The 17,176-nt window shown below is 41.2% G+C and overlaps 2 protein-coding genes across 14 annotated transcripts in view; both read right to left on the bottom strand.

Moving 5' to 3' along the window:
* Positions 1-72: 72 nt before the first annotated feature.
* ywhah.S (tyrosine 3-monooxygenase/tryptophan 5-monooxygenase activation protein eta S homeolog) lies at positions 73-6,027 on the bottom strand. The gene is made up of 2 exons (XM_018244084.2): positions 5,719-6,027; positions 73-1,502 (listed from the first exon to the last, which is right to left on the bottom strand). The coding sequence occupies exons 1-2, from the start codon at positions 5,803-5,805 to the stop codon at positions 846-848; spliced, it is 744 nt and encodes a 247-aa protein (XP_018099573.1). The 5' UTR covers positions 5,806-6,027; the 3' UTR covers positions 73-845.
* A 155-nt stretch (positions 6,028-6,182) lies between these two features.
* LOC108707109 (GATOR complex protein DEPDC5) overlaps positions 6,183-17,176 on the bottom strand; it is a 45,418-nt gene continuing 34,424 nt past the window's right edge. For 9 of the 13 annotated variants that reach the window (XM_041580281.1, XM_018244070.2, XM_018244071.2 and 6 more), the window contains 15 exons: positions 16,091-16,258; positions 15,013-15,232; positions 13,757-13,878; positions 12,501-12,600; positions 12,227-12,289; positions 11,640-11,764; positions 11,441-11,524; positions 10,942-11,074; positions 10,742-10,850; positions 10,382-10,612; positions 8,694-8,863; positions 8,440-8,611; positions 8,261-8,321; positions 8,085-8,167; positions 6,183-7,610 (listed from right to left, as the gene is read on the bottom strand). In XM_041580281.1, coding sequence (XP_041436215.1) covers positions 7,324-7,610; positions 8,085-8,167; positions 8,261-8,321; positions 8,440-8,611; positions 8,694-8,863; positions 10,382-10,612; positions 10,742-10,850; positions 10,942-11,074; positions 11,441-11,524; positions 11,640-11,764; positions 12,227-12,289; positions 12,501-12,600; positions 13,757-13,878; positions 15,013-15,232; positions 16,091-16,258 — 2,128 coding nt within the window. In that variant the 3' untranslated portion in view covers positions 6,183-7,323. Of the gene's footprint in view, positions 7,611-8,084; positions 8,168-8,260; positions 8,322-8,439; positions 8,612-8,693; positions 8,864-10,381; positions 10,613-10,741; positions 10,851-10,941; positions 11,075-11,440; positions 11,525-11,639; positions 11,765-12,226; positions 12,290-12,500; positions 12,601-13,756; positions 13,879-15,012; positions 15,233-16,090; positions 16,259-17,176 lie in introns of those variants that run through there. The other 4 variants (XM_018244072.2, XM_018244073.2, XR_001934222.2 and 1 more) reach the window with 4 other exon arrangements.

Below are 17,176 nucleotides of genomic sequence, written 5' to 3'. Positions count from 1 at the left end.
ATCACATATGGATGCTGAAGCCCAGGAACTCCTTGTCAAGCCCAATCTAGAAAAAGAGACAAGAGGCTGGTGTAGATTTAATATCCTCAAAGCAGCATTTATTTCATCCAAGTAATCCCAAGACATTTAAATTGGGTGTCTGGCATTATATCAGCATCCATTGTAACAGGCGAGTACACACTGTGCAGGTGTAGCCAAGGACTGACCAGCACAAAACTAACAAATAATGAAGCCCTCGAAATTAGCAGAAAAATAAAATAAAATGAAAAAGAGCATCCAAACCCACAGGAGATGCAGAATTATAAACACGCCATAAGTTAAAAGGGCATTGAGAAACCTCACAAAGCTCACATGTAAATGTCTATTGTAAGCAAACAATATATGTGACTCCCTGTCCCTGTGAGCACTGGCCAGTCACAGCTGTGGAGCCAGCTCACCAGAAGGGGATGAGGGCAATATTACATGCACAAGGAATGCTGCACAAATGAAAACTAAACCAGAGTATCTTAACGGAATAAAACAGGACCACTTTGCTTCATTCCAGCCCGTACTTGCCCTATCAACTAGGAGAGTTTGGGCGCCTCTCAAACTGCAGCTTCTCTTCTGCCCCGCTCAAGGCGAGGAAAACCTAAGAAACAGCTGATGTGCCAACGCAATCCAGCAATGCCCAAGAGGACTCCGCAAGAACCCGTTCTCCCCAGGCAGGCAGCAGTATGAGCAGTTGTGCCAATGATACGTATATGATAAGCACAGGACATGTTTGGGGTTGGGGGGTGGAAGTGTGGGTGACAAGTGATGTTGGGGAGCGGGTCATTAATGGGCAGCAGCAAAACGCAGGGCCCTCTTTAGTTGTTCCCTTCTCCAGTCTCTTCATCTTGCTGGTCACTTGTCCACAGGGTCAGGTTGTCGCGCAGCAGCTGCATAATGAGGGTGGAGTCCTTATAGGAATCTTCATTTAGCGTATCTAGCTCAGCAATGGCATCATCGAAGGCCTGCTTTGCAAGGAGACAAGCCTGCTCAGGGTTACCCTGTATCTCATAGTAGAAGACAGAGAAGTTAAGGGCCAGACCCAGTCGGATGGGGTGAGTCGGCTGCATGTGTTCTTTGCTGATATCAAAGGCCTCCTTGTATGAGGCTTCAGATGCTTCAGTCACACTTTTCTTCCTCTCCCCTGAGCCCACCTCTGACAGGTAGCGATAGTAATCGCCCTTCATCTTTAGATAGAATACTTTGCTCTCGAATTGGAAGTCATTGCAGTTCTTGATGAGAAACTTGTCTAGCAGTGCCAGTACTTCACTGCACACAGCCTCCAGCTCTGCCTCGATCTTTTCTCGGTAGGCTTTCACCTTTTCCAGTTTCTTTTCATTGCCATCTGCTAGTGTCTTCTGCTCGATGCTGCTTATCACACGCCATGAGGAGCGGCGTGCCCCGACCACGTTTTTGTAGGCTACAGACAGCAGGTTCCGGTCCTCGTTGGACAAAGGCTCGTTCAGTTCTGTGACCTACACAAAACAGGGGATAAAGTGCCAATCAGAACACATCCCCACATGACGGGAGAAATGTCACACATGACGGACAAATGTCACACACGACGGGAGAAATGTCACACACACACACACACACGATGGAAGAAATGTCACACACACATGAATGGAGAAGTGTCATGCACACATGGCGAGAGAAATGTCACACACACACGACGGAAGAAATGTCACACACACACGACGGAAGAAATGTCACACACACATGACGGAAGAAATGTTACACACACACAAATGACGGAAGAAATGTCACACACACACACATGACGGGAGAAGTGTCACACACACACGCGACGGGAGAAGTGTCACACACACACATGACGAGAGAAATGTCACACACCACATGACGGGAGAAATGTCACACACATGACGGGAGAAATGTCACACACACACACACACATGACGGGAGAAATGTCACACACACGACGGGAGAAATCTCAAACACACATGACGGGAGAAATGTCACACACACATGACGGGAGAAATGTCACACTCACACACATGATAGGAGAATGTCACACTCACATGACGAGAGAAATGTCACACACACACGACGGTATAAAAGTCACACACGACGGAAGAAATGTCACACTCACATGATGAGAGAAATGTCACACACACACACACACACACACGATGGGAGAAATGTCACACACACACGACGAAAGAAATGTCACACACACACACACACGACGAGAGAAATGTCACAACACATACGACTGAAAAAATGTCACACACATGACGAGAGAAATGTCACACACACGACGAGAGAAATGTTACACACGACGGAAGAAATGACACACACGTGCGACGGGAGAAGTGTCACACACACGACGAGAGAAATGTCACACACCACATGACGGGAGAAATGTCACACACACGATGGGAGAAATCTCAAACACACATGACGGGAGAAATGTCACACACACATGATGGGAGAAATGTCACACTCACATACATGACAGGAGAATGTCACACTCACATGACGAGAGAAATGTCACACACACGACGGAAGAAATGTCACACACACGATGGAAGAAATTTCACACACATGATGGAAGAAATGTCACACACATGACGGGAGAAATGTCACATACACACACACGACGGGAGAAATGTCACACACACACGACGAGAGAAATCTCACAACACATACGACTGAAAAAATGTCACACACACACGACGAGAGAAATGTCACAACACATACGACTGAAAAAATGTCACACACACACGACGAGAGAAATGTCACACACACGACGAGAGAAATGTTACACACGACGGAAGAAATGTCACACACACGACGGAAGAAATGTCACACACACGACGGAAGAAATGTCACACACACGACGGGAGAAATGTCACACACACGACGGGAGAAATGTCACACATGACAGGAGAAATGTCACACTCACATGACGAGAGAAATGTCACACACACACACGACAGGGAGAAATCTCACAGTCATACATGACTGAAGAAATGTCACACACACACGACGGGAGAAATGTCACACACACACGACAGGAGAAATGTCACACATGACGAGAGAAATGTCACACACATACGACTGAAGAAATGTCACACACACATGACGGGAGAAATGTTACACACGACGGAAGAAATGTCACACACACGACGGAAGAAATGTGAAGAAATGTCACACACACACGATGGGAGAAATGTCACACTCACATGACGAGAGAAATGTCACACACATGACTGAAGAAATGTCACACACACACATGACAGGAGAAATGTAACACTCACATGACGAGAGAAATGTCACACACACACGACGGGAGAAATGTCCCACACAGACACGACGGGAGAAATGTCACATGATGAGAGAAATGTCACACACATCCGACTGAAGAAATGTCACACATACATGACGGGAGAAATGTCACACATATATGACGAGAGAAATGTCACACACACATGACGGGAGATATGTCACACACATATGACGAGAGAAATGTCACACACACAACGGAGAAATGTCACACACACGACAGGAGAAATGTCACACATACAACGGAGAAATGCCACACACACGACGGAGAAATGTCACATACATGACAGAGAAATGTCACACACATATGACGAGAGAAATGTCACACACATATGACGGAAGAAATGTCACACTCACGCATGACGGAAGAAATGTCACATCCAAAGAAAATTCACTGGCACACAGGTACAGCTAGCAGGGTAAATCCATCATTTCAAGGTGGGACGCCGATTCCGCCATTGCTGTGCAACAGGGATTATCTTCAATTGAAGGCCAGGGTGTGCGAGAGCAACTCGCTAATTTTACGGAAGAAATGTCACACACACACGACGGGAGAAATGTCACACTCACATGATGGAGAAATGTCACACACGACGGAAGAAATGTCACACACACGACGGCAGAAATGTTACACACATGACGGAAGAAATGTCACACACACGACAGGAGAAATGTCACACTCACATGATGGGAGAAATGTCACACACACATGACGGGAGAAATGTCACACTCACATGACAGGAGAAATGTCACACTCACACATGACGGAAGAAATGTCACACACACGACGGAAGAAATGTCACACACGATGGAGAAATGTCACACACGATGGAGAAATGTCACACACGATGGAGAAATGTCACACACGATGGAGAAATGTCACACACATGACTGAGAAATGTCAGTCACATGACTGAGAAATGTCAGTCACATGACTGAGAAATGTCAGACACACATGACAGGAGAAATGTCACACACACAACGGAGAAATGTCACACACATGACAGAGAAATGTCACACACATAACGGAAAAATGTCACACACATGACGGAGAAATGTCACACTCACATGACGGGAGAAATGTCACACTCACACATGACGGAAAAAATGACACACACATGATGGGAGAAATGTCACACACGACAGAGAAATGTCACACACACGACGGAGAAATGTCACACTCACAAATGACGGGAGAAATGTCACACTCACAAGGGGAGAAATGTCACACTCACATGATGGAAGAAATGTCACACACACGACAGGAGAAATGTCACACTCACATGACGAGAGAAATGTCACACACACGACGGAAGAAATGTCTCACACGACAGGAGACATGTCACACTCACATGACAAGAGAAATGTTACATTTACAAATGACGGGAGAAATGTCACACTCACACATGACGGAAGAAATGTCACACACACAAGGGGAGAAATGTCACACTCACATGATGGAAGAAATGTCACACACACACGACAGGAGAAATGTCACACTCACATGACGGGAGAAATGTCACACTCACATGACGGGAGAAATGTCACACTCACACATGACGGAAGAAATGTCACACACACGATGGGAGAAATGTCACACTCACATGATGGAAGAAATGTCACACACACACGACAGGAGAAATGTCACACTCACATGACGGGAGAAATGTCACACTCACACATGACGGAAGAAATGTCACACTCACATGACGAGAGAAATGTCACACACACGATGGGAGAAATGTCACACACATGACGGAAGAAATGTCACACACACACACACGACAGGAGAAATGTCACACTCACATGACGAGAGAAATGTCACACTCACATGACGGAGAAGTGTCACACACACAGATGAATGTGTCTGGGTGCTAAAGCGTGCATACTAAAGAGAATAACCTTAGTGTCCGTCATACACAATAAGACATAAGAGGCACTGAACAAATGTATTGGTGGTGATAGGGATCTCATCTATGACTCAGTTTAATACACCCCAAGGTATGATTCACTGACGGAGCTCACACCCAGTTCTAATGTGGGATTAATCTGCCATTCGCTGTTTCATATGAAAGGTACAAGATTTGCCGGTAGTCCATGGCGGTGCCGTGTTATTAGTGGTAGAACAGACCAAAGCCCTTGCCCGTGTCTCTGTGCAGAAAAGGCTGCAATGTGCCAATGGTGCGTCTCCGGCACCCTCTACTCTCCGGCTGCCCCACCCCGCCCACATACTACAGGGAGTTCAGAATTGCACTTCTATTACAATAAATACGCCCATTCATTCGTCTAAGGCCAATTTCTCAGCCAAACCACTTCATTACACGGGCACACGAATGACCGTAGGGTAGATGTATAGTTTAGATATATATTTAAAGCCATACTGACCGATTTCATTGCTGCTGCCATGTCCTCATATCTCTCCGCCTGCTCCGCTAAGCGGGCTCTCTGCAACTGCTGCTCCCGATCAGCCATCCTTTCAGCAGGAGGGGGGCTAGCTCAGACGCCGGTTTCTGCTCTGAATCCGGTACCGGTACTGCCCAAGCTCCCGGACACTGTCAGCGCGCAGGACCAGGTTCCGCTACTAGCAGCACTTCAGCCCCTGAACACACTACCAAGGGGCGGTGCAAAGGCGGAGCCTTACGGAACATTTCTAGATGACGTCACGATCTATTTATAGGAAACACTCAGCGCATGCGTAGTGGAAGTGCTGCATTGCACAGCACGAAGTGGGGGCACCAGTGTAGAAGGGGGTCGGGATTATGGAAAGGAGCGCTACAAATTGCTGCTGTCACTGAACTCAAGTCCTTGTAGGACAGCGCCCCGTCACTCCTTAGTAACACACAAACTTGTGTAGCCGTTACAAAGTTTAATTGAGCAGCCTTCTACACAAATAATCATCATTCAGGTACATTCATGTTGGATTCCTACAATGAGCACTTCCACGCTTATTGCCATAAAATGCCTCCTAACCTGTGATAGTAACACATCTGTCCAAAAACAGTCTAAACAAGGCCTGTGTGATGACTTTCCCAAACTGCCATAAACATTATTCAGAGCCACTAAGAGCATTTTTGTTTAGAAGCAGTCATGTACCTGTATAGAGGTTGCAGCATATCATGCAGACACTGTGCATCTACATCAGCATGGCATACACCACCCCAGGGCAGAGACACTGCTCTCATGCAGGTCTGGACTGGGAGTCAACAAAATAGGCCCTGTCATTCCAAGTACACAGAGGCCCACATATTCCCCCACCAGCCCACTAAATAGTGACTGTCTATGGGACCTTACAGCAGCCCCTCTGGCATTTGCCAGAACCCACAGATTGCCAGTCCGGGGCCTGCACTCATGATGAACTGAGAAGCACAACATACCGTATGTTCTCCCATTTACAATTTTTTAGCAAGGAGCCCTATATCATATAGATATATCTAGTAATTCTAAAACAACTAGTCTTGCTGAGTAATCATTGAAGACGTTTCACTACTCACCAGAGCAGCTTCTTCAAATGAGCAAATTCTCCACCTCCACGAAGCAGCAGTTGGAAAAGTACATTATTCATTAAAATGAAGAAGCTGCTCGGATGTGTATATACCTAGCAAGCAGCACTACCCTGTGGTGAAAGCACCCCAGATGTAGTCTGGCCACAGCTTCACAGCACTGAAGGTTGCCTTTTCACAAGACATAATCGATGAAAGTGCAACACTGTTTTTAGGCTTTCTACCACAACTCTGTAAGCTGGTCTTTGTGGAAAATGTCCAACGAACAGTGAATATACCTTTCAAATTAGGTAGGTAAACGCAAGAGTTACTTCTACACAAGTTAGCAACTAATGGAAAAGGCACACAATGCTCCTCTTGGAGGAGAGACTGTCCATGTACCGTAGACACTGTGTCTTGACTCTGACTTTGGTTGCAGCCTTCTTGCTTATTTAGAGTGCTGAGAGAACAGACCACAATGCTGTTCTCAGCACAGATACTGCAGGCATATTTAAGGTGCACTTGTGTTCATCTTGTCCAAGCAGTTTGCCCAGAACGTGCTTAACCTGTTATCCCGGTTAGCACAGAAGTCAGTAAAGTCCTTGAGCAGACGGTCTGCAAACCGTTCATCTCCTGTACCAATTGAGCGCCACGTCTTAGTCAGCATGGTGTTGTAGGCCCAGTTATACCCTATGCGTTCTTCTCCAAAAAAGTTCTGAGTAGAAGAGCTGGTGGAATTTCTCCTACGTCTTTGCTGTCCTTTCCGCTTTGAGTAAGGCAGCTGTAAGAATACAGTGCCTAGAAACAAAGAGAAGGCTGCTTAAGAGAAACATAGAGGCACACTACAACATGGCTTTATAATACACAAGTCACGAATACCCTGTAAATTATATAGTGAATAAAGTACCCCCTGTTGTAAAATATAAGCATATCATAAGTCACAGAGGAGTGGAGGTGGTGGACTGCTTTTATACAGGTCATGTAACTCAGAGGTGACTACTAATATCCTCATATTTCCCAACAGGGGGTACTTTATTTATTATAATACACAACTTTTAGTGAGTCGTGACAAAAATTACATTACTAAGCTCAGTTTATAACTGATATCATCACTAAGAGCTATTTATAAGGATATCATTTACAGGATATTCATGGCTTTTGTGTATAAACCATGCCTAGTGATCAGTTATCAGTAGTAGTCTTCCGTTATAAGCAGTGCTCACTGGAATGCATTAAGATTTGTAAGAGTACAGTATCTATATTTGTGCTCACCGGTCACATGTATATACTGAGGTTTATTCTCTGATGGGAAGTTAAATGCAGATGCTGAATATTTGTCCTGAATAAAGCCAAACCTGTATGGATATAGGGCAAAAAAGAATGGCTATGAAGGAAGACTCATAAAGAACAGAAAAATACAGGGCATTCTAAAAGAGGGAAATAACTACCTGTAAGCAATTACTTCCAGTAGCAGGTACATTCGCTCACAGTAAGTTTCTGGTTCAAAACCTAAAACATAGGAGTAAAATAAATATAGCATATCTGTGTGTCTTAAAATTGGTTCACATATTTGTATCAGTTGCTACAGATTGTCTCTGGTCCTGCCCTTTTCCAAGAAGACACTTACCTTCAAAAAGATGGTCATTCTCAGCCTTTACCAAACAGCTGATATTAAGTGGAATAAAAAGCTGAGCACGCAAAGGATCCCCATACAAGTAACTGGGGAGAGCAAAAGGGCCTTCAAGTACAGGTACCAGGAGAAAACCACAGGACGGAGCTTTACGGTGCCATCCTTGAACCTGCAAAAGAACATGTCAACAGTCTGACAATCAGAATCTAAAGGTTATATACAATTAGGGCAAGTGATACAAAATCTCCCACCATCTCAAATAGCATTGCTGTGGTTGCTGCCATCCAGTGCAGTTTGATCTCAAAGGCAGCAGTCAAGGAGAAGTTTCCATGATAGTAGCAGCTGCACCATTCTAGCCGGTCAGTTCGGTTATTCACATCCACATCTAAAGTGACTGTTCTCTGCTCTGGGACCGTAGCAGCTTTTTTTATTTGGAGGGGAAGAGAGACAAAAACTAGTTAGATCAATAGATGATCAATCAAATAAAAAGAGAAATAAAAACAGGCCAAAAAAATTCCATGTAAAAGGTTAGTCTTAATTAACTTGAACAATGTATTTATATTTTATTTATAAACTAGCATAACTTTTTTGACTGAGGGCATTTTCATACTTGCATTTAACAATAGTTAATGGGAAAATACCTCTCATGATTCCTATTGATAGCTATTTTAAAGCATTTTATTGCTTTTCCTGGGAAGAGGAGCAGCATTAGAAATGTTCTATTTCTTCTTGGAAGCCATATTCTAGGAATATGCATCTTCAGATACCTGGTGTATCTACAAGCCCAGTCATATCCTACGCAGATCTTTTAACACTGGATCCAACTTACAGATATCCTGTTATCTGTAAGGAGTATGATGGGAATGTAAGCCCTTATGACCAACTCATTAGATTTTAAGTTTGAGACGTAATGTGAAGAGTGAAGAATAAAACATGCAGCTGAACAAGTTGATTATGCCTAACCTTTTTGTGGAAGACTCCAAGCACTATATATATATATATATATATACACACATACATATACATATATAAAACACTATGGTACACAGGAATATCAAAAATTAGAGATACACCGACATACAAAAAAAAAATCTAAGCGATAGCAAGAGCATGCAACATTGCAAGACATGCAGATGATAAGTAAAGCATCTAGGACTGAACTAAAAAAACAGGATGAACCAATAACCAATGAGGCAACCCAGATACATGAATAATGATGAACCAGAATTTAGTATTATTAATATAAGTCAATGAAATCCACAGTTTATGACCAAGGATACAAACAGGAGGATGTTCAAAGGAAGATTGTCACAGAACTTGTTCCATGGTTCTGGACAAAGATTTGCATGCAGGTTACATGATCGCAGCAGGGGGGGAGCTGATGAAGACAATTGCAGCCAGTCGGAGCCAAGAGAGGAACCAATGATGTCACATGGACGCTATGATATCCAAGACCTTTGTGTGGTAGGCGAATGATTAGAAATATATAAAGGATTACGTGTTTGTGGCAAGACTTAGCAGTTAAATTTATGTGGTACATAGGACAAAATCTTTAAGAAGCAACTTGAAACAAAACAGCTAGAGTGCGCTGTAATATACATCATGACCGGTCTCAATGTTAAATCTAGTTAACGTGTTTATACTATAATCAAATCACACCATAATTATAAATGGCTTTTTGAGCCAGAATATAAACATTCTCTTACAGAAAATGCATTAATCATAGATAATATTTAAAACTAGGCGTGTGACTACATCTAAAGATGTCCAGCTCATTTGAAAGCATTTTCCAAATGTATTCTTTGTGATATAATCATGAAAGCTACTTATTTGCCATCTTTGTGAATATATGTGATAATATGGCCATTTATGGTCCACGGGAAATCATACTCTTGGGGCTGGTTCTCCGTCAGCTCCCCTGCCCTCTACGGGCAGCTACCTAGCAGAGCAGCGGCCTGGCTCCTTCCTCCGAAGCTGCGGCTAAAGGAGCTGTGCCTACTTGCATAAGATGCGGGGCGACTAGGTAACCATGGCAAAAGAAAAGGTGGGATCTCGGAGTGTAGTAGCTCTTCCTCCACCAATGCAACTTCAAACCACTTCCGCTGGAAGGCTGTGAAATCCTCCATGGCTGTGGAATGCCACACGCATGTCTGCCCCAGGTTTGATGCAGCTGGCAAACGAGAAAGATAAGTAATATTAGCCAGGACCCAAGACTTGTGCTGTGAAAAAATAGAGCTTTATAATTATATTTCATGACAACAAAATTCATCAGAAAGCCTACTCAGACAAATTATCACACCTCTGTCAGCCTCCTTGTCAATTGGGATCTTGTACAAGTAAAAGCCATAGACGAAGGTTCTAAATGTCTCTCCTGAAGCATGCGTGATAAACTGCTCTTCGAGCATCTTCTGCAAAACACAATGTGTTCTGTGGGGTAACTGAAGAAAGAGTACTCTGTACCTGAATATTGTTCACGGAAAATGCAAAAGTGCTGCTTACCTGCATGATATCCATGGCCATAACCTGACTTTGCACCCAGCTAATATTATTGACTAGCCAGTGTACAGCCTCAGCACTAATAAAGCAACCAGAAGGAAGGCACTTCTGCTCTGAAAGTAGAGGGATGCCTGTACTAAAACAAAAAAACAACATAACTCAGGCCTGCATCTGTTTTATTAAGGATATTTTACCCTATAGAAGAGTACTCTAGAGCTCCTTTGTTATATCCAGTTCTCAGCCCCCTCCCTATTTATTTTGAAGGTCCAAGTCTTTTAGACACCATCGGATTTTATCTTGCTGAATGCAAATGCAGCATGCACTGTTTTAATTCCCACAGATGTGTAGTGTCACACGGAAAATATTTCATGTAGTTTATACATCAGATTTTTCAATCCCATGATTTTTACCTATGCAACTACAACTGACCTATAAAATCTTATGTAGTTTATTTCTAAAAGTACTCATGAATAGTTCCCTTGCAAATCTATAGGTTACATACGTTGGGTGTTTCATGGCCTCCAGAATATCACTCACGCTAGCGTTGGTTGGTAATGCACTTGGACCCACAGATATCTGCTGTGCACTACAAAGAGAAATGTTTGAAATGCCCTTAACATAATTTCAAATAGATGTGGCAGAAGTAGTGATCAGTCAGTGTGGCTAAATTTAGCATATCCAAATTTCCTCCATCAACCCACCTGCACTCAATTGAACATGCGGGTTGATCTCCAGTGGCCACACCCTGTATTCTTTCAGAAGGGGTAGTGTTAGGTAGAGCATTATTGCCATCAGTTACCATAGAAAATCCTTGGTCAATAGAGATCTGCAGAAGTATGAAAGAAATTCCTGGTAAGCAAATACATTTCATATCATGTAGTTATACAAATTATTTGCAGCAAGCTTCTGTTCCAGAATACATTTTAAATACAGATGATTTTAAAGGTTTGTTTAATTGCTTTTTTTGTTTAATAGGTTATATGATTAAGAAGAATGTGTAGTAACTCACTACTTCTTCATGGGTGAGCATGCTAAACTTATAATGATACTTTCCATGCTAGTTGTAATGTACTGTTGGTTGCTATAAGCAGTCCCATACAGTTTAGTCACAGATGCAACATATGCAAATAACTGATGACATATAAAGATCCATACATGCATGTAAACAAAATCCTATAAATACAAACTCCTCAGACACACATATATGTATGCAAACACACACAGAGTACAAGGTTGTATTCGGTTTCTATATGTTTGAGGCCCAAAACAGGTATCGACTTGCACTGACCTGTGAAGTGAAGGAGGGCGCTGTGCGTGGACTGCGTATAAACTCCACAAAGAAGGCCCCATCCTGGGGTTTGGGGAAAGCAATAGCGAAGACAAGATCATGAAGAGAGGAGGAGACAGACAGGAAAGATTACCATGGAATCACAGGACATGAATAATTCAGGAAAGCAGACTGCCCGAAAATCACCAAGCAGTGGCAGGGGGATACATTTATCTACATATGGACTCACAAATAAAATTAAAGTAAAAAGACATGTCTTCTAGCAAGAACATACCTTACGAGGACTGTCCACATAAGTGGGAGTTACCGCAGGGTCTGAGACTTGAGATGACACTTTTGCAGCATGCACAAGGGCTTGCTGCTCCCCCAGGCTCCTAAAATGTAAAAGGAATAGTGAATGAAATTCTTAGCTGTGATACACTAGGGACCAAGATACTAAAAAGGAACAGAGTGAATAGGCTTTATACAGAGTCACAAACTCAGTTTTGTGTAATATCATCCAAAACATCTGCATTTAACAATACACTTGAAAATTACCTTTAGCATATAATCAAACTTCATACCTTTTTCATATTTAAAGGGACCATATAGCCATTTCATTTAAGGTATACAATTTACCACAGGATTTTTTCAAATGAAAAGCCCCATGCAATGGTTAAATTATCATACAACTGTTAGAATAATTACCATGCAGTAAACCTAATTTTCACAGAGAAGAAAGGCCAAACAGAGTATATAATATATTCTGTATGCAAAACTAGTTAATATGAGGGACACCGAAATGAAAAGCCCTGGATTTCTGCTATAGGCCAAATGACTACAAGAAAATTTTAACGAATATACACACTGGTTTTGATATTTAAGATCCACCACTGGATCTTTGAAAAACAAAAGTATAGGAAGAAGAAGCCAACCCCTCCCCCTCCATCCTGAGGGCACTAGAACATGTTAGTCTTTTCAGAAGTTGGCCCATTAAGTAAGTTAAAAGGAGGAGAAGGAGAATAAAGACAGAAAAATAATTTGGTGTTCTTTTATTTGATAACCCTGCAGCCTAAAGTTTAGTCCACTAAAATTGGCCAGCTATTTGTTGAGTAAGGATTGCATTGTGCTGTTAATGTGGTCCTACCCCAATTGGTCTGTTTAGGCCCCCAAAGTAAACCTATTTGTTGGCCCAGGCCAAAGCATTGTATCAGCCCATAATAACCTACGATGTGGGTGGCCAAACAGGGGAAAGATGTGTGTTTAGCGAGCTCTTTATGTGTATGTCCAGCTTAATCTAAACAAACTAAATATTGTTCAGTGTTTAGGTGCCAACAAACCATAGCTATATATATAATAAGTGAATGTACAAATTAGACCTCTCTCTCACTCTGTGAACATGGAAATCAAGGGACATAATTATCAACGGTTATGAGCCATATCAACACAAAACTAACCAAAAACATGACCATTTCCACTCAGAATTGTACTTCTCTTTTATCATTGTATTTGTCTCCCCTTACTATAAACCATACAAAAAGAAATCCTTACTTTTGATTAGCTTCCATCTCAAGCAAAGCTGATAGTGCTGATGTTCCTTTCTTCCCTATAGGTGGGCCCGGAGGTTCTGGTGGATGAGCAGGCAACTGCAAGCCCTTCATACCTGCTCCTTTCTAAGTAAAGTCAAGTGGGAATAAACATTTTAACTTCCATTTACTCATTGTATGATAAACACTTGTGTAGATTAGCAAGTACAACTACCAGAGAGAAACAGGAGTTTTAAAAAATGAAAGAAATCTTCATAGTTTTATAGTCCTGATTGATTGCATGGCATCACATTATTTCTAGCAGAACTATGATGAGGGAAATAGTTATCGCATTTCAGGAAAAATATACCAGCAGGAGCAAGAAAATAGTGCCAGCCTTCTCATATAAATGCTATTTCACGGGCTTATCCATTATTTCTGAAAAAAAGAGCTATCCCATTGCAGTGCAGAGAAGAAGTACTTTTCCATACCTCCAATATTAAAGGGGAACTATCACGAAAATGAAAATCAAGTTTAACTTCACAATTTCTCTCTCATTATCTGTTTCTCTTCATTCAGGATGTCAGATGAATGATCCAATATATCTTATAGGGGGCTCCTTTTGCCTAGAAGATGTATTCAAGCTCACGCTATTAAAATCCCCAGAAATCCTGTCTCTCTACATGTAGAATTTGTGCAAAAGGCACTTATTTTGTTAGATTTTTTTGTACTGGAATCAGTTATTTGAGTGAGCTCTAATACATCTGCTAGGAAAGGAAGCCCCCCCCCCCCATACAAGATATATTGGACCATTTATCTGACACCCAACTGCTGCATGAAGACAGAATAAAGAGAAACAGATGCTGATAGAGGAATTATTTTTAATTGATTGCTTTGACAAACTTGACTAAATATTTCGTTTGTGCCACCCTTACCGCTCTGTTCCCACACTAGAACATACATGGAACCAGTGGGAGATTATATATTACAGCAAGATATCATCATAAAAAGGCCAACACATTTCAGTGTTATGTCAGCTCCTGTTATGTACACGAATATCTATTACAATAGGTACAATTGCAGATTGTAGAAGTATTATGCCTGCAGTACAAAACTGTTCCTTAGGACCAGAATCATTTTTGAAAATTAATTACAGTTAACCTTTTTAATCACAATTAGAAAATATGTCATTCCAGTTTACAAGTACTTAGTTACCATATTATTTATCAATTATTACATTGATTAAAAATTCCTATAAAAAAAGTATACAGCCAATAATACCCGGATCAAACGATCAGAACGGTGCCGGCGGCGGATTCGGTTTAGCCCCTCCACAAAGCGTAAAAAGCCATCTAACAACTGTGCTTCCTCTTGTTCAGATCGAGGGCGTTCACCATATAGATCGCACCGTTGTTTCCCCTCGGTAATACGTTTTGTAGGTCCCACACAAGAAGGAAGCAAAAGGAAACGTGTACGCCAAAATTTTAAGGATTCAATTAGACTATAGAGAAACAGACAAAACATTACATTGTACAAGAAATCTTTTATTAGTTCTTAAAAGATTTATTAGTTCTCAAAGATTTTATACCACATAAAATTATGGCTTGCTTAAATAATAATCCGGAGCCATTTAAGGGGTGGTTCACCTATAAATTAACTTTTGATATTTTGAGACAATATGAAACTGGACTTTTTTTTGGAGGTTTTTTAAATTAATTTACTTTTTAATTGCTTTTTTGTTCAGCAGCTCCCCACTTTGAAATTTAAACAGCTATCTGGTTGCTATGGTACAGTTTACAGTGCAGAGGTATGAATGAAAGATATGACTGGTACAGGGCCTGAATAAAAAAATTAGTAACACTATAACCTCACCAAGCAATAGTTTTTTATCCGGGACAGTGGCCTTCAAATCTTGAAAGAGAAAAACAATTTAAAAAATAAAAGTAATAAAGAAGACCAACTGAAATGTTGCTAAGAATAGGCCATTCTATAACATATCAAAAGTTGACTTGTAGCTCAACCACCCTTTCTACAGCAGTTAACAGAAATGGCATCACTCACTACACCCAATTGCTTATTTGTACATCTTGAACAAACATACTAAAAAATATATTATATCAACATTTGGACTTACAAAGGGAAGTTTGTCTGTTGTTAAACATGTGGCCATTTCTCACAGAATCAGAAATTATATCATGCTTTATGGCTGAGATACTAACAATCTTTTTAACATGGAATCCTGTCACAGTAGTCACAGATCCTATCTGAGCCCCAGTATTTAAAGGACTGCAGGCTTTGGAGCTCTTATTTCAAACAGCTTGCCAATAATATCATGCAAGAAAAGTTGAGATTGCCCTACCTGAAATCTTCAGAGCCAGCTGAGCATATATACTGGTCCAAATAGTTCCATTTATAATCCTCCAATCGTTCGTGAGAGAATTCTACCCAGCTGGACACAAAATCACACGCAGAGTGTGATGGGCACAGACTGTACATATAACTGATTTGGGCAGATTCATATGGATACCTAGTGACATTAGAAATTACATCATATTTCAAATGTATCATACTCTGTACCATGCTGTTGATTACCCAATGGCCAACACAGAATTAAGCATGATCATACCTATTTCTCACTGACTGCTATATGCTTCCATTCAGATTTCACATATATTTGCGGGCCACATATACATTGGGCAAATTCCGTATGACTGCTGCACACACTTTAAAGGGAATGATGCCCTGGTGCAAAAAAAACATTATTTGAAAAAATAATGTTGCACTCTAGGGTCTTATTTAAAAAATAAAAAACTTTATTAGTACAGGTATGGGACCTGTTATCCAGAATGCTCGGGACCAGGGGTTTTCCGGATAACGGATCTTTCCGTCTGCTAGAAATTAATTTAAACATTAAATAAACCCAATAGACTGTTTTTGCTTCCAATAAGGATTAATTATTTCTTAGTTGGGATCAAGTACAAGCTACTGTTTTATTATTACAGAGAAAAAGGAAATCATTTTTAAAAATATGGATTATTCGGATAAAATGGAGTCTATGGGAGACAGCCATTCCGTAATTCGGAGCTTTCTGGATATCGGGTTTCCGGATAAGGGATCCTATAGCTGTATCAACGTTTTGACCCTCTATGGGGTCTTTATCCAAAAACGTAGTATCTAGGTTACTATATTGTCATTTACTTTTATTATATATTTTCTTATTATATATTATTATATATATGTCTATATGTTTGCCAGCCCTGAGTCTGATTAAATTGGGAGAACAGAAGGTATTGTGCATGAAGTGCGTGCATCTGTAAAAAATTAAAGTAATTGTGCAATGTCTTCAAAGTATAAAGTACATATTACAGATAAAAAGCATATTGCTAATAATGCACTTCAGAAGTATGTTTTGTAAAGTATTTGATACCACTGTGCGTTGCCATTT

Source organism: Xenopus laevis, chromosome 1S, assembly GCF_017654675.1.
Source record: "Xenopus laevis strain J_2021 chromosome 1S, Xenopus_laevis_v10.1, whole genome shotgun sequence".
In the NCBI taxonomy this organism is placed as follows: domain Eukaryota; kingdom Metazoa; phylum Chordata; class Amphibia; order Anura; family Pipidae; genus Xenopus; species Xenopus laevis.
The sequence above is the reverse complement of the archived record's forward strand: the minus strand, read 5'-3'. Positions and strand labels throughout refer to the sequence as shown.